This window comes from Daphnia magna, linkage group LG1, assembly GCF_020631705.1.
Source record: "Daphnia magna isolate NIES linkage group LG1, ASM2063170v1.1, whole genome shotgun sequence".
In the NCBI taxonomy this organism is placed as follows: Eukaryota; Metazoa; Arthropoda; class Branchiopoda; order Diplostraca; family Daphniidae; genus Daphnia; species Daphnia magna.
In genome coordinates, this window is record NC_059182.1 from 3,755,371 (window position 1) to 3,778,633 (window position 23,263).

A 23,263-nucleotide genomic window follows, 5' to 3' on the forward strand; every position below is an offset into this window, starting at 1 on the left:
GGCTACCCAACCGTGAGCAAGATAACAAAAAAAAAAGAGACTGATCAGGGCGATAAGATGAAAACTGAGCAGTCAGGTAAAGTTGATCTAGTAATATGGGGAAAGAAACGACAGTTGGGCTCTAGATTATTTCATTGACGTTCGAAATATTTCCCAACCGAATTCCACGTTAATTCGTGAAACTATACTTAGTGCTATTGTCTTCAAGTGAAAAAATTAGTCTGGAAAACAAATGGCCAGGCTAAGAACGGAGAACACGTACGTCTTTGTTCCATTATTCCTCGTTTTGATTGCCTCTCCTCTGACGTCAACGTCGCACATCACGTTGACCACCGATGGCTACCAAAATGTGGTGGTTGCCATCGACGAGAATTCCGGATTCACCAGTTGCCAGCAAGACTTGGAGAACATCAAGGTAGGCGTCCATTTTTCAAGTTAAATATCAGTTAACAACGTCATTGTACACGTGTTGCCACAGGAATTGATACGGAACACTTCCGTCAGCTTTGGTCAAGGTTTGGAACGTCCGGCTTACTTTGGTGATGTTACCATTATTCTGCCCGATTCTTGGGTCAGCGATCCGATTTGTTCCACTTTGATGACGTCGACCAATATCACACTGTTGCCTTGGGCCAGGAGCCACAGTGCGGATATTCGATTCACGCCGAATCATCCGGTATTTGGTAACCAACCTCATTCGTTCCAGTACGGAGGATGTCAAGAACCTGGCTTGTCCATCAACGTTCCATCGACATTCGTTTCCAAACTTCACTGATGTAACCAAAGGTAATTTGTTGGCCTGGAAATCGTACTAAGGGGATCGCAATAATAAATGAATGTAATGCAGCAAGGATTATGGCTCGTGAGTGGGCTCATTATCGTTACGGTGTTTTCGACGAGGGTGGAATGCCGGATGATGAGCGCCATCCCTCTGGCTACATGATGTTCCAGACTGAAAGTTCCGATAAAGTCGTGCGCGCCAATACTTGCTCCGGAGGCAAAACCCTGCGGGGAGAATGGAATAAGTAAAAATTTTCATTTGATTCAACTTGAATTGGGACGAATACTTTAATATTCATTATTAAATAAAAATCTTCACCAGTGAGGAATGCAAATCGACCAATTCGGGGAATTCCAGTTGCGAGTTCCAACCTGATGTTTACAATCCAGACATCACGTCCTCGTTGATGTACCGGCCGGATCTGAATAACGTAAGAAACTCTTTACGAGAAATGGATGGAGTATTATTAGCCACTTCTGAATATGTGTTTCTCGTACTTGCCAATAGATGGAGAAGTTTTGCACGAAAGAAAATCACGATGATGGCGTGCCGAGTAAATTGAGTTACCATTGTGGCAGTCTCAGTTCTTCCGATGTTATCTACAAACACCCGGATTTCACGTAAATAGACACAATTTCAATTAATCTGTAGTGACAGTCACGAATTACGCGTTGATAAAATATGGGATCAAATGCAGGTCGGGAGTCACGCCCGCCAATGCCTCGGCTGAAATTGCCTTCAGCGTCATCCAGAATCCGTTCAGCGGCTATCACGTCATCCTTGACATTGCCTCTTTCAGCAATAAACTATTGGTATACACCAATTTTGGTTATCTAATTAATTGCACGATAATTCATATTGATGTCATCAACAGTTTGACCAAGCAAGGAATTCTCTTATGCAATTCATCGCCTTCCTATTGGATCCTGTCTTGCTGTCCATCGACACGTACGATGGTGTCAATGTCAGCGAATTACAACCGCCCGTTTACTTGGATACCACGATGTTGGAGCCTCTGTTACTGACACTGGAAAGTGTTAACTACGTCACTGGCAGCCCAAATGACTTCGGTGTTGCCCTCGAAAGAGCACAAACGGTAAAAAATATTTACTTCCATTAATTATTTTAGCCAATTCTGCAAAAAAATCTTTGTGCATCAGAGAGCGAGTTTTGGACAAGGACGTCCTCCTTTTGACTGCAGTACAAACTATTCCAGATCTGACTGATTGGATCACGTCGTACGATGAAAATAAAGTGATTGTCCATCTTGTCCATTTCGGCGTATCGACAGCCAAAGTGGAAATGGCCCAGTTGGCCAGCTACGGTAGCGTGCACGTCATACCGAACGTTGCCAACAGCAATCTGATGAATCCGTACACCTGGGCCGTGAACACATTGCAATCAATCTACGGAAAGACTAGAAGCTATCGTGCCAAAGTAAATAATTTAATACTTTACTGTTTGTAACTGGAATTCATTTAAAATTTCGTTTCGCATATTTCTTAACTGATTAGATTTTCGAACAATCCGTCATCAAGACTAATTCATCCGATATGATTAAAACGGGATATTTTTACCTGGACAGCCCGGCATCCAAGTTGCTCGTTTCACTCTATTGTCTAAACACTGAACAATCATTGGACGTCGATTCAGTCAGCATTTTTCAACCGGATGGATATCCAGTGAGGAATGAAACTACCGTAAATGACTTAATCTCAACGGATGATTTCTATACGTTTGTAGTTGGACGATATCAAGCGGTGACACTGCCACCGGTAAAAATTGATCCACGGGATTGAATTCGTTTAAACTCACCAGAGTTTAACCTTTTTTTTTTTCATGTTGACAGGGAATGTGGAGCTATGAAATCAAATTGGATTTTAAAGTAACTCAGCAGATCGTGCACCGACTGGACATTTGGGCTGAAGCAGCCGATTCGTCTCAAGTGCAGGTGCGAACCTGGAACACCGCCCTAGATAACCAGCCATTAGATTACACCAAATCGCCCGTAGGCCTCTACGCCCAGGTGACGCAAGATCGAAAACCAGTACGGGGAGCCAACGTCACTGCCTATGTTTACGTCACTGATGGAGCAACATCCAATCTATTTACCACAATCCCATTACTAGACGAAGGCATTTCAGGTATTCATTTTTAAAAATCTCCTATTATGTGTACTAGTAACTAACTTACCCCTTTTAACACATTCAGATGTGACATCCGGTGATGGAATCTACTCTGCCTGGTTGACCACTCCGTCCAGTACGTCACACAGCTATTCCGTCTACTACCAGGCGTACGGGATCAACAGCTTGGCTGTCACAGACAACGGTTTGGCAAAACAATCCAAGTGCAATCAGTAAGTTTCACTCGACAAATGCTTACCTCCATTTTGTGATGCAGGAACGTACACCAGGCCGCCCACGACGGGCAGCGTCATCCCAATGTCGAATCCCATTCCAGCTGCCACTCAATTCAATCGTTACGAATACGGACCCAGTTTCCAGTTGGCGGCTTTGCTATCGAGCAGTTTCGACCTGATCCGGCCTCAACGAGTCACTGATCTCACTGTCCTCTCTTATGACGTGTCATCCAGGATTGCCGAATTGGGCTGGACTGCTCCAAGGGATAATTACGGAAGCGGAGATATTGGTTCGTTTTCTTATTTTTTTAAATCCCCAATATTTCTCAAATTTTTGGAACAATTCCTCAGATTATAGTTGAATTTTTATTTGTTCAGTTACGAGATTTAGACTGTATCAATCCATCGGTTCAGCAGACTCTAATTTCACGGAATACACTACACCCATCAGCGCGGACGGATCAGTTAATTTAACTGTCCAAGTGCCTTACCTTTCCGAAGGTGAATACGTCAAGTATCGAGTTGCTGGTAAAGATTCTTCAAACAACATGGCAGACCCATCAAACGTCGTTTCAATGACCGGTCCCGCCATTTCGAACCGGAGGCATTTCGAATTCCACCATGTGGGCTTTAATCGGCGTCGCTATCGCAATCCTTCTCATCATCCTCATTATCGTCCTAACACGTTGGTGTTGTCCAGTCGAAGCTAAACGGAGACAAAGACAAGCCAAACGTAAAATGCGTCAATGGTTTTCATGCGGGGACAAGACGGCCAAACGGGCGGACACTGCGCCGACTACCAGGTACCAATCACCTCCGCCAACGATCCAACAGTGGAACTCACCGACCATTAGCCAAGACGGCGAATTGCCAGCGGTTAGGAGCGATAGTAACGCATCGACGACACCCCAGCCTCAAGTGGAACTTCGTCAGAAAACAGCTGATCCTGTCAGGACTTCGACTTACGGCTCGGAACGCATTTACTTCGGTCCAAGAAGACATTGACAGGATTAAATCAGGCCCTCGTAGCGAAACATATTCAGAAAGGTGTTTGATTTTCTTAATTGCTTTGGAGGTTGTGCACATTTTTTGTTTTACGATAAACATAACAGGGGCACGGATGAGATCATTAAACGGGCGCCTTCCATGGACCTTCAGTTGGCCACTATTTTGCGAATGAATAGCAGCAATTTCTCGATTGACCGTGTGGGAGGCAATGAAAACGATCCTAATTCAAGGTGAAAAGAAATGAAAACTTCTTACTATTATTGTAGTTTAATTATATAAATTTAGGCCAACGGAGATAATTAAACCACGTGTTTACGCCCGGCCGTTCAAACCCAATGAAGCGATAAACAGGCCGATGGGTAACCAGCCGGCCAGCAGGGGTTACCCGTACAACTCGAACAAGCCGCTTTCCATGTCCGAGACGAATTTGTACTACACCGATGTCGCACTCCGTCCACCTGCTGCCCAGTCAGCTAAATCTTCTCCCAGCAATTCTTACCTGTCCGTCTACGCTGAGGTAATTTGTTCTGTACACCTTTTTTCTTTCGGCTATTTACTTGAATCAATCAATCATCTCAGCAGAGGGCCGATGTAGTCCCTCCACAACAATCGGCGCAGTCCAGCCTGGCCAATACGCTGCGCAACGGAATGAGGGGTAACGAAGAATGGCAGGATTCCAACAGTTTCATTTACACCGATCCTCGTTTCGACGGTACGCATTTTTATTCTTTTCAATTATTCATTCAGTTAAGACGATTAAATGTCATGGAAAGTACGGGCAAGGGCTTGGATGAGGAGAAGTGAAAGTGGAAGAAGAGACGTGCTAGATAGACGCAGTTTTATCTTCGTTTTTTTTGGTTTTTATTCGGCAATAAAGTTGGCCGATGAACGAGGAAGATCTACGTGTCTGGGATTTTTTATGTGATTTCTACGGTTTTTGTTTGTTTTTTTCGAATGAAATTAAACAACTTTCACTTCCTTCGTGGAAGTAAAGAGAGACAAGTCCAAGGAAAAGATACAAAATCCAGCAAGGCATTGCCTAATGCATTCCACAAATCAATTTCAGTGCGACAACCAGCTTCGAAAGCTGGCCGTCTCGGTTGTTTTTGTTGTTTACTTTACCAGATACGCGTATTTAAAAAATACGAGAACCAGATTGCCTTATCAATTGAATAGCGTCGTCAGTTTTCATGTTGGCCTGATTAGGACAGTTTTTAGTTTTTATACGTGAAGACGTGCGTTTTCTCCGTTTGTTTTTCTCATTTTTGTTTGTTGAATTAATGCAGGCCAATCCAAAGGTCCAAGCAGCTTTGATCCGCAATTGCATCCGGCCAACCAAAACGGACTTCCACCGCCTTTGCCATCCGTACCACCGCCGTTTCCTGCTCGAAGTAAGATCCTACAAACCAAATTTTTGTTTTTTCTTTTTCTGGTTGCATCCTAACATTTTATTTGCATTGAATTTTGATGACGTTTTTAGCTTACAATGTTGATATGGGTTATGACGGTGACTACCGGTCCAGCCATCTGTCGGTCGATCGTAACGATGCCGATCAACAAGCGATGAGCAGATCGTCCAGCAAACCATCTTTAGTTTCGGCCGTCTAAAAAATGTTCGCTTTTGTTTTTCCCCTATTCATTAAAGCGGAAATAATTAATTTTCAAGCACATTCTTTTTTCGTTTAACTTTTGCATTCTTACCATATAGCACGCCCCCAACCTGCAAAATTAACAACTAAACAATTTCTTGAATAAAATTCCATTTTTGTATCCACTAAATCTTTATCGGGAAATAAATACATTTTTTTTTGTGTCATCAAAATTCTTTCGTTTAGATATTTATTCGTGTTTCATTTTATTGTAATTGCTCTGCGGGAACTAGCCAGCGGCGATGAATTCGGGGGGAAAAGGGACGACTATAAGTCGGGATTCATTCGTGAAGCAACACGCGCGCACCGGAACGTACGGTACCGAAATCGATGATGATAATGGAGGACAAAATAATAACATGAAGAATATGAGAAATGAGGGGAAAACGAAACTTGAAGCAACTTGGTCATACGTGAAGGGCAAAGAGAAACGAAAGAAACAAAACACAACAGTTGACCAAAATTTAAAAGGAGGGGACAAGAGGAGGACAATAAAGATAGAAAAGCCAAACAAAAGAAGAACGGTCATTAAATGTGAGCTAAAAAAAAAAGAATCGTAGTAAACGAAAAAAAATAAACAAAAGGAGAGGGGAAAGAAATAGAACAACCAACAAACAAAACACACACAAAAAAAAAGAAGTACAAATTTAGTTGCAATCTAAACAACAATCGGGACACTTTCTCAGTTTGAAGCTCCGCCAACGCCCCTAAGTTTTGTCGTCACGTTTTGCGGTCATCAGCGGAATTTGGAGCAAAGAAAAATAATAATTTGCTGAACCGTTTGGCTGAAACATCCGTGTGAAATGGCCAATCAAAAAACGAGACGCAAAACTGGTAATAATATCCGAATGGGAATGGGTTGGAGCTTCTACCCATTCTGATTGTGTTTAAAACGTTTGGCACGAAGACCGTTCGACTTGCGAAGAGAAACACATTTATATCCGTGCGGAATGGAGCTAAGCAACTAGAAAAAAAAAAAATGGTGGGACCTGTACAAGTTGTTTTTTTTCCTCAATCCGTTGGAAGACGTGAAAAGAAGCGAAATAAAGCCCCCCCTCCCAATAATGAATGAATTAAGAAATGTATAAATTAGGCACGTTCACGAACTTTCGTGTAACCCTTCAAAACTCCGTTAAGCTTTTCTCTCTTTCGTCTCCCATCTTTTCGGGGAAAAAAAAATTAAATATGGATAACACATGAATCACGAGAATTCCTCTTCGACGCAGGTGTGAAACGACGCCGTGTTGCTAGCGCGTGAACGATACGAACCGAACGATTTGACGGTGGCAAATGACGTCCCCGTTCCCGCTCTAGACCTGCAATTTTGAAAGCGTTTCGTTTTGAGAACGGGCACAACAAAATAGATCATTTGAATCAAACACACCTAGAAAATCCCGGAGCATCGAGAGCCGAACGGAAAGATCCGGCCGGAGATGGCGGGAACGAGCCGACGATGGATCCGTAATCGGTGAACGAACCCATTTCATCTTCTTCCGATTGACCTCCACTTCCGCCGTCCATCCGGTAGGGCCCGTGCGATCCTATGTAGCCCGTGCTACCGTAACTATTCTGGCGAACGGCTATCATTAAATAGATAAATTCAAAGGTTAAATCATTTTTCTTTTCTCCCGACCATCTTCTTTGGCTTACAGTAAATCGCTTAAAGCATTCAATGTCATTTCTCCCTAGTTTTTTTTTAGATAAAGTGGCCAGGTAATTTTTTTTTTTCAAGACACTACACCCCCGGTGTAGGGTGAACGTTCGTCCTTGAATCTGCCGTATATACAATCCCCCTTTCTCTGTTCTTTTTTTTTTTTTACCTGTTGTTATCGCACTAGAAGAACTGGATGGATCTCAAACGTTCAAGGCCAACAATTTAGACACAAGAGTTGTTTTTCCGTCAGGTACAAAACATTAAAAAACTGCCATGTTTCCCTTAAATGATATACTTTTGACCTTGTAGCAAAGGACAGGTCTGTGTTATGGGGTTTGTTGACCTTCTCCAGAAAGAAGGATCAGCTGTTTATGTTATTCCATCTTCCGCGTTTCGATCACGGTCACGACAGCTTTTTTTGTTTGTTTTTTAAAGAGAAAATGGGACTAACCGATCGTTTGGGAACGATAAGCAGACGACACGTTGGAGGCTGAGATCAACTGACCTGCTGGTCGGACATCCGTTTCCATGCTGATGACGGACACTTGAGGAGCGACCGGATGATGAGGACCGTTCATGCGTCCACCGGTCGTCTCTTGGCTCTTGCTCTTCTTCCGCCGGCAATGCATCCAAACGCCGAGGCCGATAATGGCCACTGTGACCAGCGCCGCCGCAACGATTACTCCGGCCAATTCAACTGCAATTGGTCACCATATTTTTAAAAATTATGTTTGTTTGTTTTTTTTAAAGAAAAATAAAAGGGAGCCGTCGAGAGAAAGTCGACACACTACAACGTGTGAAATATAATAAGGACAATCACGCGGAAACATCGTCAGCTGACTACAGCGAATAGTTGCATGTTTGCTTTTAAAAAGAATTGCCTTTGATATTAACAAAAAAGCTCCAATGTTATTGGAAATAACGAAATTGTTTATGTCTCTACCCTCGGGTTGTTTAGCAGACAAAAATCCGCCATTTTGTACTGGACAAACGAGAAATGGCTCGGCATTCCGCATTTTTTTTTTTTTTTTCTGGATAAACTGGCAAGACATCGAAGTAGGTCAACACCTATCGCTCCCCCTCCTTCTCTCTTTCTCACTGGCTTACGTTTTTTTTTTTTTTTCAGTATGCAAATATCTCTTTCCTATGTGTCTACAAGCAATTCAGTTCCACGTTCACTTCTCCCCCAGACTTCTTCATTCCGCTCTATTGCCTGTACTTTCTGTTGTTTTGAAATTCCCCGCGCATCCACATCAACCGTGGAAAAAGAAAAAATGAAGAAAACTAAGGAAACTCTCACATTCAAGGTCGGACGAAAGGGAAATCGAAAAAAAAAAAAATTTAACAAAAGAGAAAAGACGTTCCAGCGCAATGGCTACGTGATCGCAGACGACCCAAAAGAGGCACGTGAAAGATTGAGCGTGTGGTATAAAGAAATGATCAGAACCTTAAAAAACAAAAAAGAAAAATGGAGGGGAAAATGAAAGAAAATTTCTAACCTGGACTGAGTTCGTGAGGCCCGGCTGTTGTTGGCTCCAGGTCTAACCTTGAGGCGGTTGTGAAGAACGGGTCGTCGCTGCCGTTCACGCCCAGATGAATAGCGTCTGGAAAATCCCGAACACGTGAAAAGAAGACCGAACCCCACCACCACCGCATAAATGAAAGAAAACACACAACATCACATACGTTAAGTTGGTGAGTTAACATCAAATTTAAGCCAAAAAATAATTAAAAAAAAGTTTTGTGTAGCCGCTAGGGTTTTTTGTGGTGAAATTCAATGTGCAATTTCGAAGGTCGATTTCGATTGACGTCACGACGGCCTTCCCATTGCGCTTCAAAAATAGCAACGTGTGCGTGTCTGTTCAAATGATGACGCAATCAACGTGAAATTACCGTCAAGTTTGACTTTGGACGGCCTGTCGGCGAACGATGACGATGACGAGCCACCAGTTAACTCGACCAGTCCCAGGTGAGCCAGCGGTTGGGTAAGATCCGAATGTTCCATGACTCTGCGGTTCTCAGCGCAAGTGGAGCTCTTTTCTTTCTGTGCGGAGATGAGGAGATGCTCGGATGATTCTGCAAATTGAAGAATATCGAAGATCTACTTGTACTGGACTCGTTTAAAAGACGATCCGAGGGGGCATAACTGCTTTTCAACGCAAACTCTTCGACATTGCACGAAGCGTTGGTTTCGTTTTGGGATGCAAATTGAATTCTCGCGTGCAATCCAAACTTCGAATTCCAACTGCAAAAAATAAGGAAAACAGACGTGTAATGAACGTATCCCGTTGTAGACGTTGAGCAAATGGCTAACGTGTCAAAAGGACGAAATAAAAAAAAACAACAACAGAAGGCGGCAATCGATGAAGTCAAAACGAACAGTTGAGAAAGAGAACTGCAAAGTGAAAGCCGCTTTTGTTTTTCCTTAATTCGATTGATTTTCTTTGTCTAACATTGGCATGTCCATCTCGAAACCATTTTGGCTCTGTTTTTTTTTTAACACATTACAGTAAAAAAACGAAGCCAATTCAACGATCCAAATAGAAAATGTGTACTAACCTTGCCCTGATTGTGTGTGTCTCTCTAATTCGACTAACCGATTTCGTTTGTTGCTATACGTCCGGTGGTTAAATCAATTAAAAAGAGGCGCAATCAGTTCACAGATTTAGTCGTAAATGAAGACGGTAGTGACACAGACGACCAGCTGATAACACGGCAACCAGCAACGCCACAATAATGCAGTACACACACACACACACAGAGACACACGCACGAAAGAGAGAGTCGAACGTGGAACAGGAGCAGACACCACCTTCCAGCTCGACCGAAATCCTGTCACTGAATGGCGTAGAACGGGCCACTCGTCTCGAGTCGACACGGTTCTTTTTCTCTCTCTCTCTTTATTCACCTCCATCATCCGCGTTTCTCTCATTCTCCTTCTTTTCTTTCGATTTTTAAGACACATGTAGAGATCCGTACGTTGCAGGCATTACGTAGTACATTCGGCGACAAGCCAAAATCTCTAGAGGTGCCTCGTAATCTTTCGGGTTTACCTGTCTGCAAAACAGAGAAAAACAAAACCGGTGAGACGAGACTGCAGGGAATATAATCAACGACATCCCAAGCGTCAAGCCTAATCCGATGCGCTTTCATTCGATCCAGTTCTCATTAAAAACAGAGGAGGGAAAGAGATTTTTGAATTGTTCACAACGATGTAAAAATGCAGTTGTGGTCGAGTTTACAAGAAATGAATGGAACAAAAGCGTAGGCCTAAATGCGAGAGAAACAAAAATGGCCGTCGTGAATGCGAAAAGCGAGACGCAGAGTGAAACGAAATAGTAAGAACCACGAAATGAGTGTAGATAAATAAAAGGAACTTTCACTCTTTCGGATTATTATCGTTGTGTATGTTACATAGTTTTTTTTTTTCTGGCCATGCGTAAAAATTGGGCAAATATACGAATGATTTCAACTGTTTTATGCGACATTTCTCTCTCTTTCTTACTAAACTGCACACCCAACGCGCCGACCATTCGCGTAGCTGTTAGAAAACAAACGTCATAATGATTACAGGTGTAACACAAAATCATCGCAGATGACCTGAATCAGCTAACACAGTTGTTACCCCTGTGACCCACATATTTCGATAGATTTAAGGGGAAGTGTCGTTGAACAGGATGTTGGATTCGTCATAATTGCAAACGAGTTTTGCTATCTGTTAAAACTGTAGCATAAATAGCGCAATTTGGGGCGAGGTTGTTCACTTTCACACCCACACCATCGTGTGTCCATCAACGTGTACTCGACATATGCGTCCAGCTCACCGTAACTCCGACTTCAATTATTCAGCTGTTCCAGTCGTTCCCACAATTACCCCCCACGCGACGAAAATTGGAAGAATATTAACTATAATCCTTATTGTAAACGGGTATACATTTTAAATCCTTCAAGGTGATCATCATTCTCCTTTTTTTAAAATCTTTATCTCCTCCAGATGTTGTTCAAGTACACCCCTCCGTTTGCCTCCTTCTTTTCATTCAATTCTCTTCTTAGCGTTTCGTGTCCTATTTAAAGCCCCCAATTTTTTATTTCATAAATTTCGTGTATTACACACCATGTTAATGGAAGTTTTCACTTTCTTGAGGGTCGCGATGAGACGGTTAGCCAACATCTTTTAGGTCACGTCTTTAAACATTTTTCAAAAATAATAGGAGAGCCTCATATGGTACGTTACTGGTTACGGACTTCTCCGGCAGAAGTGAAATCCGGTTCAGTGCTAGTGGTTTGCTTACGTCATTTAACAGTTTTTTTTTTTTTTTTTCTCTTTCAAAAAATTGCAAGTTTTTTGTTGTTTTTCTTATGTGGACTGCAGGAGTTGTGCGGTATATCGATCAAGGCCGGTGCGCTCCTATGTGGAACAGTTGAAAGCAGCAACAGGAACCAGCGCGATTATTTCTGTTTGTAGAATGAAACCAGAGAGCGCAAGTGAAATGTTTTCCAACCACGTATACGCGTGTTTGGCTTTTCATGTTTGTGTACATTTTTCTAGCTAACTCCCGCATCCGTCCGTTCAGACAGGCTGGCCCAGCGTAGATAAGACTGGAGCAAAGGGCGATGCTCCTTATTTTCAAAAACAACAAGACGCGCACTTTCAAATTCAAAATATCTGCAATTCATTTGGCTGTTGCGCCGCTGCCCGTCATTCGAAACTGGTCAGCGTCCCCAACAGCTCAAGCAAATGGATGGAAAATACTCTCTAAACGGATGTTTAGACCTGTTCATCGTTCCGTTTCAAGGTTAGACATCAAAAGAAATGTGCCTCGGAAATGTCTAACCTTGTTATTGTAATACTTCCCCATAGCCTTTTGAATGGAGTCCCTCCTTAAAAATGGGGAACTCAAGGTGGTCCGGTGAAGGGGGACTGACGAGGAACACTCTTTCAAAACATTCGACAAGAGGATCAAGAAACTTGTTTTTTTTTTTTAAACCCAGGTCAGGTTTGTCCAGATTCCCTTCTCTTTGGTCCGTCCTTGGCCGACAGCTGGAATGCTACTTTGTATTTATTTGAAAAAAAATAGTAGGGAGGAAATGGGATACATAAAAAAGTGTAACACATTTCGAAAAACCCTTGTCTTAAAGGGCGATTGAACTTTGCAATTGGACCGTCTCTTAACTGTTGTTGGCCTACAGCTGATAACTCGTTTTGTAATCAATCTTGTCAAAAACGTGGCCATGCACCGGTGTAATAAATTCAGATCGATAAGATTTGCCAGATGCGTCTAGGTAAACAAGACCAAAATAAACCGAGTCAAAATCAGCATTTATTTCTTTATAAAAACACATCGAATTTTAGTCGGATGCAGTAAAACGGGGAAGGATGCATTCGATTAAAAAGGCCATGATCGAGACGAGGATGCCAATGCCCAGTAAATAGAATGCCCCTTCCAGATTAATCAACGAGAATCGCACCAAGGTTGGCTTCGACGCACTTTGCGGATGTCTTCCGGATGGCTTCATCGAACGATGATAATCAATCAGACCGGCTTCGGTGAGACGTTGAAGCACAAGGTCGATTCGAGCCTTTAAAGGTGAGTCTTTTTGAAGGCCAAAGGACGAACGTGTCGGGAACAGTCTCTCCTTCATGACGTGCAAATAATGCGCAGAGCCGGATGGCGTCATCATCAAGTAGTTCAAGCTATCCAGCGATGAATCGACTGCCCATTGGCCAGTTTCTAGCAAGGCCATCATGTGACTGATGTTATTGGTGGTCGTCAGTTGGTGACCTAACTGACGACGATGAGGATCCGATGAATTCAACAGCACCGTCTTGTAGAAATCGCTGAACATCATTTTATGGAGCGGACTCTCCACCAGCTGCTGGATCGTATCGATGGGCTGCTGGGCGAACGGACGAGTTAGGAATGAAATCAAACCGGAACGATAAACGGTGGATAAGATGGTAGCCGCGAAAAGCCAACACCAGATGAGAAACAGGCGGCAGACGGACGCCCTTCCATCGGGGAAACGAGGCTGTTGGATCCAAAGGAGTTGACCGAGAGCGAAAATGAACGAAGCGATGAATGATTTCCTCTGATTTAATTTGCCGGCTAAGAATAGAGCGACAGTGACGAGCAAGAGAGAGGCACAAGTGGCCAGCCAAGTGTTGGCAGAAAATGGGGCAATCAACGCCATCCAGTTGGCCAACGGTTTCGGACCGGGCACGACGAAACAATCGTAATCTGTTTTGTATATTTGGCTGAAACTGATGTGAGGCAACCAGGACGGCATCACGTACAAATCGCCGAAGGCTAAATCAACTTCTCTTCTCACCAACATGCCGCGGATGCCCGTGAAACGAAGAATTTGGCCCGTCGTTTTGTTCTTCACCATTTCCCCCCACATCTCGTCGGCTCGTGCCATGACGTACGTGAATGTGAAATTCAATTTTTCTGCTAAGAGTTTCACGATTGACGGTTCGATCCCCTCCAATGCGGTTCCCGACTCGTCAGTGCGGACAACGACAGCTGGCGGATGGTGGAGCGTTGCCATTCTAAGATGTTGGTCAGAGAACTTGAGATTCAAATGTTGGCGGGTGTCGAAAACGCTGACATTCTCGTAGCGGAGGATGCGATTATCGCTGACGGACCATCTCAGCAATTCGATCGAATCGTCTGATGCTGGTTGTTCGAGTAGCACGAAAATTCGTTCGTTCTTCACGTCCAGCAACAGCTGGTCGGCTTGCCCGGTCGAATTCGTCATGGCAATCACTTTGTTGAGATGAAAATGATGGCCGAGATGGCGGTAGATCGACGAAAGCTCATTGGCGTTGCTGTAACACGACACGACCGCATCGTTGCAAACGATTTCGTTACGTCCGTCAGAGGACAGCGTGATGGGTTTTCTGTTATTACCTGTCAACAGGTTGAGCAACGAGATTTCATTCTGAGTTTGCGCGTCGGAGATGGAGAGTACGATTCCAGGACAATCGGAATGATCTAAAATGCTGTGAATCACTTCAAATAGTTGGCCATCCCGTTCGGTTTTTAACTGGACGAACGTCAGTGCAAACACGCAGATGAGTAAATTCATGGCCAAAGGGACAAAGGCTGACAACATCCAACCATTGCTGTAGTATAGGACAACTCTGCCCTGCTTCTGTATAGCTTTTATTATTTTACTTGTTTCATGCAAAAACAAGCCCTTTGTTTTAATCGTGTGGACATGTTTGACATGCGCTGAGAAAAGACGTAGTAAAGTAAAAAGGAATAAATAAAGATCCTTACTTTGCATAATTGGATGTGGTGTTTAAACAGAAAGCCGATCAATGGACGTATACGGCGACATAAAAACGAAACGAATGCACGTCCGTTTTCTTCGATTTTATCGATCTAACCTTTACCTCACGTTGTCGTGCACGTGAATATCTCATGATGTCTCCTTCTGTTTTCAGCGTGAACATTTTAATTATTACATGCAACAAGAAACAGGCGACAGACATTTTCAATTCACAACGGCCAACTCGCACAAAATGCTTTAGTTCATTGTACTACATCCTATCCGACTTGTTGAGATTCTCCATTATGTAGAAGAAGAGAAAGTTGGGAAACAATTGAAAGGAGAAAAAAAAACGATATAAAACAGCGAATTGTAGGGCACCCCTATATACAGCAGAGAAACAGTTAAAAGGAGAATCGCAGTGGACAATGCGAACTTTCTCCACATGCCACAATAGGCACAATTCTATGTAAAGGTATATAGCATCAAAGTATGGAATCATGGCGTTAGCAAGTACTACACATTTAACAAGATTTTCTAATGAAAGTTATGCTGACAATGCGGGTGGAGTCGTTTTCAGATCAGAAAAGCGAAATCTTGCGCATACACATAGAAACAGAACGGACGCCAATTTGTGGTGGAAATGGCCGTGTTTTTACACCGCCTTATAAATAATATGCGCCTGATATTGTGCACGATCGGCTTCATTTCACGACCCAGACGTCAATAAAAAGAAAAACTTTTGCTAGCGAAACTTCACGCTCTCTTGATTTGCTATATTGCGGTTGCAAAAACATTTTCCTATTGCGCATAATCGCGCATCAACCGAACCAAGTTTTGATATCGTAACATCCGCGTCACGCCAGAAACTATATAGACATATAGAATATCAAGAACAGCTGCAATCGCAAAGTCTTCTTTAGAAAACGGCCATCCGTCAATTTGACAGCTGATGCGGGCAATTCGCACACATGTCCGGTCATTCACTTTGGATATGAATTCAGATCTCTTCGATTATATAATCAAAACAATAAAAGTGAAACAATTCAAATGATTTTAGAGAGTGTACGACATGGCCCTCTTCCGTTCGTAATCGAACAACGGTGGATTAGCTGTGAACCAGCATTTAATTAGATTCATTTCAGTGGACAAAACGTGTTATTCTTTTGCCAAGTACGTGGGAACCGGTTGAACTTTTTTGGGCTATTTGGCTGTCTGCTGATCGTGACCTTGACGACCAAAGAGAATGGGGTTCAGCTATTACGAGATAATAACCTAGGCCATAATTTGATTCCTTTCGTTTTCTTCTTGGAAGTCAAAAGAAAGTTCAATTATAGACTATCGCATTAATTCCTAGATTTTATTTTGTGTTCGTGAGCGCCCGCGGGATAATTGTTGGTGCGTGAAACTTGTCTGACAACGGCATCGTGCGGATAAATGAAGCAACAGCTTGACCTGACCATGGCTTTGTTTTTGGCTCAGTTTAAAACGTACCGTCTTGCGAAACGAGAATTTCAGCGGACATTCTCTTAAAAGTTATGATCAAATAAATGAAAATTGAAATCAAAATTGGCTAAGCGCAAGCGGACAGTTTTAAATAACTGAAATCGGGCAGCGGCTTTTTTCCCTTACATTCATTAAATTGTCCCCTTTTATGTACGAGCTGCACAAAGCCTATTGTGTGAGACTTGCTTGTTGAGACCTCCTTGTAATTTAAAGTAGGTCGCGGAATTTTTAATTATAAACTGTGTTGATTAATCTCTTTTTAGGTCGTCATGGAATCTGTTCCATTGCGAACTAGATTATTTATGAATTTCCTCCGATACAGGCAAACTACTCACGCAAGACAAAAAAACTCATTAGGTAGAATATTCCTTCAAAAAAAAAAAAAAAACATGCAACGCTACACTCTTCATTTGCATACCAGATGACTCCCGACATCGTAGACTTGCAAGGCTTTAAAAAAAAAAAGGAAACACCCTCTTTTTCTAATGAGTTTATTTGTCATCTGAAGCGTTGCCTAGGTAACACCAACAGTTCCATCGTCGTTTCAAACTTTTAAAACGAGCCCCTTTCATCCGACAGGTTCACAATCTGCTGTCGGGATCATCATGGAAAAGTTGGCCATCAACGTCAAACTGACGTTACTCTACTCCATTCACCTGATTTTTGCGTCCAACAATCAGCGAACAGTTGAGGTAGTTTCAAAGCTCCTGACCGATTCAAAATGCAGTGGACTCGTATCCGTTTTTGACGTCGTCCATGCGCAAAACGAACGCGTCTACACGGACGATGAGCTCGTCAACACCTTCATTAATCATCAATCGAAACCTTTCACCATTTTAGAAAGCTTTAACGGCTCTGTAATGTCGTTAACCGAAAACTGGAAGAAAGAGCCCGTGTGCCGTAATGTCGTTATTTTCGGCCGACAGTCTCGAAATCTGTCGTCCATCTATCGTCAAATCAAGAGCCAATTCTTCATCAACAAAGCGGCCATCGTAACCCGATTTTCTCGCCAAGAAGCCACCGACATTCTGTTCGATATTCAAGACGAGAAGGTCTTCGTTTTGCTGGAGAAACTCGGCAAAGATTTGGAACTCTGCTCTTGGGCGGCTAATAACAAGACAACGGAGCTCATCATCGCCGCCCATTCCACTGTGAACAATGAGCTGATTAAAACTGGAGCCATCAATTTATCTGGAAGACATTTGACGATTGGTACGGTGCACAATCCTCCTGCTGTCAGGATAGTTCCTCCACTGACACCTGAACAGAAAAAAACGATCGGAGGAATCGAACCGTCACTCATCGAAACGATCGCCAATCATTTGCAATTCACTTACAACTACGTCGAAGCTTCGCCGAACGAAATGTGGGGGGAAGTCTACGGTCATCGAGGTAATCTCACCATCACGGGATTGTTGGGAATGTTGGCCAGGAAAGAGGTGGACGTCGTCGTCAGCAATTTCTACGTCAACAACATCCGATGGCCTTACGTCAGTTACACTGTCGTCTACAAATTCAGTTACGAATCGTTTCTCGTTCCAGCTCCGCAACCCTACGCCAAATGGAAGGCCGTTTTCTATTCGTTCACGTTGCCCACTTGGCTGGCAACGATCGCATCGGCCGTCGTGGTCATCGTGATGCTGCGTCTAGTGGCGGCTGCCTCTTCTTTTCAATCGGATTCGCCGTTGCGTAGGTACGACGTCTTCGCTGACTACCCGTTCTGCTGTCTCTACGTCATCGGCAATTTGCTGAACGTTCAAGTCCAACCGCAGAGCATTCTATCCACTGCCAACAGGATGTTCCTCATTTGGTGGCTGTTTGGCACGCTCATACTCACGACTGGCTACCGTTCGGGACTCATTTCGTACATGACGTTTCCGTTCACGCCGGAAGCCATCGACACGATCCAACAGCTGGTGGATAGTCCTTTAAAAAAAGCCAGTTTCAGCGTCTACACGATAGAGGCGCTGGTGAATTCTAGTTCAGAGATAGACAGGACATTAGGAAGGGAACTGATCCCGCATTACAATTTGACGGGCATGTTCGTATCGCTAGAATCCGGTGCGTGGGCTGTGGAATCCAATGTGGACAACCTGTTGTACATGGCCGCTACGATGTATCCGACCACAACGGCCGGACCTAAAGTGCATCTCATTAAAGACGCGATTTTGCCTTCCCGTGTGGCCTTCGGCTTGCAGAAAGATTCGCAGTTGCAAGTGTACTTTGATAGGGACATCCAGTATCTGATCGAAGCCGGAATAGTAGATCATCTGAAATCGGTTTTCGCTAAAAAGATGGACAAGTGGAACCCGAAAAAAACGAACAGTCGCATCTCGTTCTCGCTGGACAGTCTGCAAGGAGCGTTTTATTTGATCGTCTTTGGTTTTGCATTGTCTACTTTGATATTCGTCGCAGAAGTCGCTGTTAAGATGTTAAAACGACGACAAAGTATTAACGAAATAGCGGGACGTTAATTTGCCAATTTATTTAGTAATCATTTAGGCCTTAAATCCCATTAGTTGATTAAGAAAATTTAGTAAATGTATAGCATAAAACACGAACGTGCGAGTTACTATGGCAATCCGACGTAAATACACCGACGCTGCCATTCAAATAGTTTGCACTGACCAATGTTATATTCATTTACTCAATGCACAGCTGGCAGACGTACGTGTCGAATTCTAGGTGGAAGTTGATTTGAAGTTTGATAACTTTAGAAACTTTGCTGCCAAATATCTGTCCTCATCGTTAGCTGTCAATGGCAAACTACAGTCTGAAATTGCATGGACAGGGGTCTATCTTCGGGAATATCAACGGGCCTGCGCAAATTATTAGAAATTGATCTACCACACATCACCAATCGTAAGACAACGATCCCTGTCGTGGAACGTGTTGGATTACATGTCTGGGTATATAAAGACGATTGTAATCAGCGTTCGATTCAACGACGAACATGTTATCCCCATTGAATGTTGTGCTATCGTTGGTCCTTGCGATTGATGTGGTCATTTCGCGGGATGATCAGCGAACGGCCCAAGTGATTTCAACACTCTTGACTGACTCGAAATGCCCAGCAACGATCGTCGTATCGGATGATAGCCCCGGACACTACACCGAAGGACTTCTAAATACGTTTGTCAACATGCACATAGGTCAACATCCTCTAATTCTTCCTGAAGTTTCCGATTGGAGTTCAAAGAGGCGATATAGAGAGCCAACGTGTCAGAATGCTGTCATCTTTGGTCGTCAAATCACGACGTTGTCCTCGTTATACCTCGCAATTAAAAGCCAATTTCACGTCAACAATGCGATGGTCGTTGCCCGTTTCACTCCAGAAGACGCCATCCGTCTGCTGTTTGACATCCAGGACGAGAAAATGTTTGTCTTGTTGGAGAAAAATGGCAGAGATTTGGAACTCTATTCGTGGAAAGCCAATAACAAAACATCGTTCGTGATTATTAGAAGCCCATCGAACGTGACTCTCGCAAAAGCACGAGATCGATCGGTCAATTTATCGGGACGGCATCTGATGATTGGCACGCTGACCTATCCTCCGTCCATTATCATCGACAGTGGGCGAGGAATTCAAGGGATTGAACCATCCATCATAGAAACTCTGAGTCACAACTTGAAATTCACCTATGAATTTATTGAAACATCACCGAACGAAATGTGGGGCGAAATATTCGGTACCGCGGACAATCGCACCTTCACTGGACTCCTGGGCATGCTCGTCCGCAAGGAGGTCGACATCGCTGCTGGCGAACTGTACATTTCCAGTCTCCGTTTTCCATACATCGATTACACCGACATCTACAACTTTGGCTACGAATCATTTCTCGTTCCAGCTCCGCGACCTTACGGCAAATGGACGGCCCTTTTCTATTCGTTCACCTGGCCCACTTGGTTGGCCACCATCGTATCCGCTTTCGTGGTGATTGTAATGCTCCGTTTCGTCGCTGCTTGCTCGTCGCGATATTCTGAATCTCCCAACAACGACGTGTTTGCTGATTTCCAGTATTGTTGTCTCTACGTCATCGGGAACCTGTCCAACGTGCAGGTGCAACCGCAAAACATCACGTCCGGCTCTAACCGGACATTCCTCATCGGTTGGCTGTTTGCCACGCTCATCCTGTCCACTGGCTATCGTTCGGGACTGATATCTTACATGACGTTCCCTTTCACGCCACCTACCATCGACACCCTTCAACAGTTGGTGGACAGCCCTTTGCAGAAGGTCGTTTTCGGCTTTTTTTTCAAGTCGATTCTCATGAATTCATCAAACCAACTGGAGAAGAAAATCGGGGAACAATTAATTCCGCATTACAATTTGACTGGAATGTTCGTGTCGTTAGAGACCGATTCGTCGGCCATTCAATCCAGTTTGAATAATCTTCTTTACATGGCGGCTACGATGTACCCGACGACCAGTGCCGGCCCACGGGTCCACCTCATCAAAGAGAATCTCGTGCCCGCCTGGGTGGCGTTTGGTTTGCAGAAGAACTCTCAATTGAAACCGTATTTCGATAAAGAGATTCAACGTTTGATTGAATCTGGCCTCGTCGAGCATCACAGGACGACTTTCGCGAAGAGGTTGGTCAAATGGAACCCGAAAAAAGCCAGTGACCGCATATCGTTCACGCTGGACAGCTTGCAAGGGGCGTTCTATTTACTCGGTGTAGGTATCGTCGCATCGATTGTAGTGTTTACAATTGAAATAGGTTCAGCCTGGAGCGTTTTTAAGGTTAGACCGAAATAGTATAATTGTTATTTCAACGAGGGCGGACGAGGACGTTGAAGTTAGTCCATTTTTTTAGAGATTTCTGTCTAATATCCAATTAGTCTTTCAATTGTTAGTTCTGGCTGTAAAGTGTACGAGATGTTAAACACAAATAAATCGACTGAACCATCAGTTCCTGCATTTTTTTGTTTTGGTTGTTTTGCCCACCAACCCAAGTGTAAGTCCCTCTGGCTACGAAGGAGCAGGTATAAAAAGGAAGGAAAAAAGGCCAAAACTGGAAGCAATTATGAAGATTAAATCTTCCGAAATTGAAGGATTCTTACCCTTCGTAAACCATAACTTGCAAAACAAACACAAAAACAAACGAAATATTATAACGTTCTAAAACCCTACATACAGGAATAGAACATCATGACTTTCTAAAACCAAGCAAAATTTTGAACAGTGGCTGTTCACAGACAATTCTTGGCACAAGTGTAAAATCCTCGTTGTTCTCAGACGTGTGCGTTTGTGACATTGCACCGTATTTGCATACATACCCAGTCACATTCAGTGAAGACACAAGTTGAAATGAAATCTGAGGAAATAATAACAGGCCATCCAAAGCCATGTTGGCGCTTCAATTCCTGGAAAAAAATTTGGCTAAACAGAAGAGTAAATATCAATGGCGGGCGAGCAATTTTACTGATCTTTGGTTGTGCCGTATTATTTATCTTTGCTTTCAACACCTTGACAGCAGCTTGGTCTTCTCCGTTTCATTTTGTCACAAACGATGCACTAATAGACTCTCCTTCCGATTTGCGTCGAGAATTCAAGAACAACTATGACTTTGTATCAAAAGGAGATAAAGCTTTTTTTTTGGAAACTGGCGGCAGTGAAACACTCAACATCCGTCAAGCGTGTGCAGTGGAATCGCTAGCGTTGCACAACCCAAATGTCACTGCTTACGTGCTCTTTAGTCAAGAACGAGTCAACAGCAGCTCAACCACATTGCGGACACTTACGGCAAACTATGAAAACATCCGAGTTATCGGAATCAATATGGATGATTATATGTCCGGTTCTGCATTGGAACATTGGTACAAATACACCGACTGGAGGAACGGATCTTACCGCGTCGCTCATTTCAGTGATGGCCTTCGTTTGCTCACGCTGTCGAGATACGGTGGCTACTATTTCGATCTTGACATTATCCACGTACGGCCGGTGACCTACTATCGCAATTTCATTGCCACAGAAGATGGAAATTCGGCGTCGAATGGTGCCATCCATGCAGATTTTGGTCACCCCGTCATGCAGATGGCCATTAATGATTTTCCCGCTAATTACAAGTATGTATAAGGTTCCGTATACAATGCTTTATTTTAACACTGTTTACTTTATTTGGTATTCGAAATTGTTTTGGTGGGGTTTGTAACAGAGCTGATGCTTGGACCCATAATGGACCTGCTTTACTGGGTAGAGTTTTGACTAAATGGTGCGGAGTAGACAGCCTTCCAGAAATGAATTACCTCAAATGTCGTGGTTTCAGCGTTTTACCGAAAGCGTCATTTTATCCGATACACTATCCAAGATGGCGAGAATTTTTCAATCAACGAGCTCCAAACGATACCATGAAACCTGATTGGCTGACGACGGAAGTGATTGGTGTTCATATTTGGAATAAAATCAGCCACGGAGAGCCAGTTTGCCGCAATTCGACGCAATATTACACACAACTAGTTCGTACCCATTGCCCTGCAACATTTTCTATTGCTCCTGATGTATTTTAATATTCTTTAAAAAAAGGATCACGTTACACCTAATCGTTTCCCTTTGAAGTGTATTGTGATGATGTGATGTAAAACTCCTTTCCCCGTCAATGTTGGTTTCAACTAATACAGTTTCTTTTGCTTTCGAGTTACCTCGTACGTAGCGTCGGTTTTCTTTCATTTCGACAAAATAAAACGCAAGTGACTTTTGGATTGCTTGACGCATGGATTTGAACCCAGTAAGTTACATATGCCAAACAATATACGTATGACACTTCACGTAAGCCTCCGAACGGACGTCACCAAAACAGTAGGAGTCTAGTAAATATTGCGAGCAGGACAATAAAGACAGATTAGACCGCGAACGTATAGACATGTTGTTGGTCAATGAAAATGCAACGTGGGCAGAGCCGTATAGTAAAATGCCAGTTGTATTCAGACGTCTATTTAGTCTGTGAAATTGTTGGTGACTTTCGTATCTAGAGTGATCTATAGCCTGGCTAAAAGCTGGTAGTACATGAAACGGCACAACTTCC

The 23,263-nt window shown here is 43.3% G+C and overlaps 6 protein-coding genes and 1 long non-coding RNA gene across 9 annotated transcripts; 5 read left to right on the forward strand and 2 right to left on the reverse strand.

The window, feature by feature from the left end:
• The first annotated feature begins 82 nt into the window (after positions 1-82).
• Positions 83-5,965, forward strand: LOC116930001 (calcium-activated chloride channel regulator 1). Its single transcript, XM_045170659.1, is given in 19 exon segments — positions 83-415; positions 479-786; positions 852-1,025; positions 1,103-1,211; positions 1,289-1,401; positions 1,479-1,593; positions 1,656-1,877; positions 1,946-2,218; positions 2,296-2,556; positions 2,631-2,925; positions 2,993-3,112; positions 3,185-3,433; positions 3,522-3,739; positions 3,741-4,133; positions 4,135-4,190; positions 4,437-4,668; positions 4,731-4,863; positions 5,438-5,542; positions 5,632-5,965. Coding segments are annotated over 19 exon segments (3,687 nt in total). The 5' UTR covers positions 83-232; the 3' UTR covers positions 5,760-5,965.
• An 845-nt stretch (positions 5,966-6,810) lies between these two features.
• On the reverse strand, positions 6,811-9,483 carry LOC116930007. 2 transcript variants are annotated; one of them, XM_032937355.2, is made up of 5 exons: positions 9,348-9,483; positions 8,954-9,058; positions 7,960-8,151; positions 7,185-7,380; positions 6,811-7,116 (listed from the first exon to the last, which is right to left on the reverse strand). In XM_032937355.2, exons 1-5 carry the CDS (start codon positions 9,457-9,459, stop codon positions 7,002-7,004), a joined length of 720 nt encoding a protein of 239 aa, XP_032793246.2. In that variant the 5' UTR covers positions 9,460-9,483; the 3' UTR covers positions 6,811-7,001. The 2 variants fall into 2 exon arrangements, with proteins under 2 accessions (XP_032793246.2, XP_032793245.2); XM_032937354.2 differs by having other exon boundaries at positions 7,906-8,151.
• LOC116930009 lies at positions 9,014-12,567 on the forward strand. 2 transcript variants are annotated; one of them, XR_006644084.1, is made up of 4 exons: positions 9,014-9,149; positions 9,204-10,333; positions 10,414-12,250; positions 12,316-12,567. It is a non-coding gene; the product is annotated as an uncharacterized LOC116930009 (long non-coding RNA). The 2 variants fall into 2 exon arrangements; XR_006644083.1 differs by having other exon boundaries at positions 9,204-12,250.
• Positions 12,568-12,757: 190 nt separating this feature from the next.
• On the reverse strand, positions 12,758-14,900 carry LOC116930003 (glutamate receptor U1). Its single transcript, XM_032937341.2, has one exon. It carries the CDS (start codon positions 14,742-14,744, stop codon positions 12,804-12,806), a length of 1,941 nt encoding a protein of 646 aa, XP_032793232.2. The 5' UTR covers positions 14,745-14,900; the 3' UTR covers positions 12,758-12,803.
• A 1,925-nt stretch (positions 14,901-16,825) lies between these two features.
• LOC116931331 lies at positions 16,826-18,709 on the forward strand. The gene has a single exon (XM_032938894.2). It carries the CDS (start codon positions 16,841-16,843, stop codon positions 18,707-18,709), a length of 1,869 nt encoding a protein of 622 aa, XP_032794785.2. The 5' UTR covers positions 16,826-16,840.
• A 56-nt stretch (positions 18,710-18,765) lies between these two features.
• LOC116930396 (probable glutamate receptor) lies at positions 18,766-21,471 on the forward strand. Its single transcript, XM_032937813.2, has one exon. It carries the CDS (start codon positions 19,189-19,191, stop codon positions 20,992-20,994), a length of 1,806 nt encoding a protein of 601 aa, XP_032793704.2. The 5' UTR covers positions 18,766-19,188; the 3' UTR covers positions 20,995-21,471.
• Positions 21,472-21,489: 18 nt separating this feature from the next.
• LOC116931330 (lactosylceramide 4-alpha-galactosyltransferase) lies at positions 21,490-22,875 on the forward strand. Its single transcript, XM_045170684.1, has 2 exons — positions 21,490-22,307; positions 22,397-22,875. The coding sequence occupies exons 1-2, from the start codon at positions 21,547-21,549 to the stop codon at positions 22,746-22,748; spliced, it is 1,113 nt and encodes a 370-aa protein (XP_045026619.1). The 5' UTR covers positions 21,490-21,546; the 3' UTR covers positions 22,749-22,875.
• The last annotated feature ends 388 nt before the right edge of the window (positions 22,876-23,263 follow it).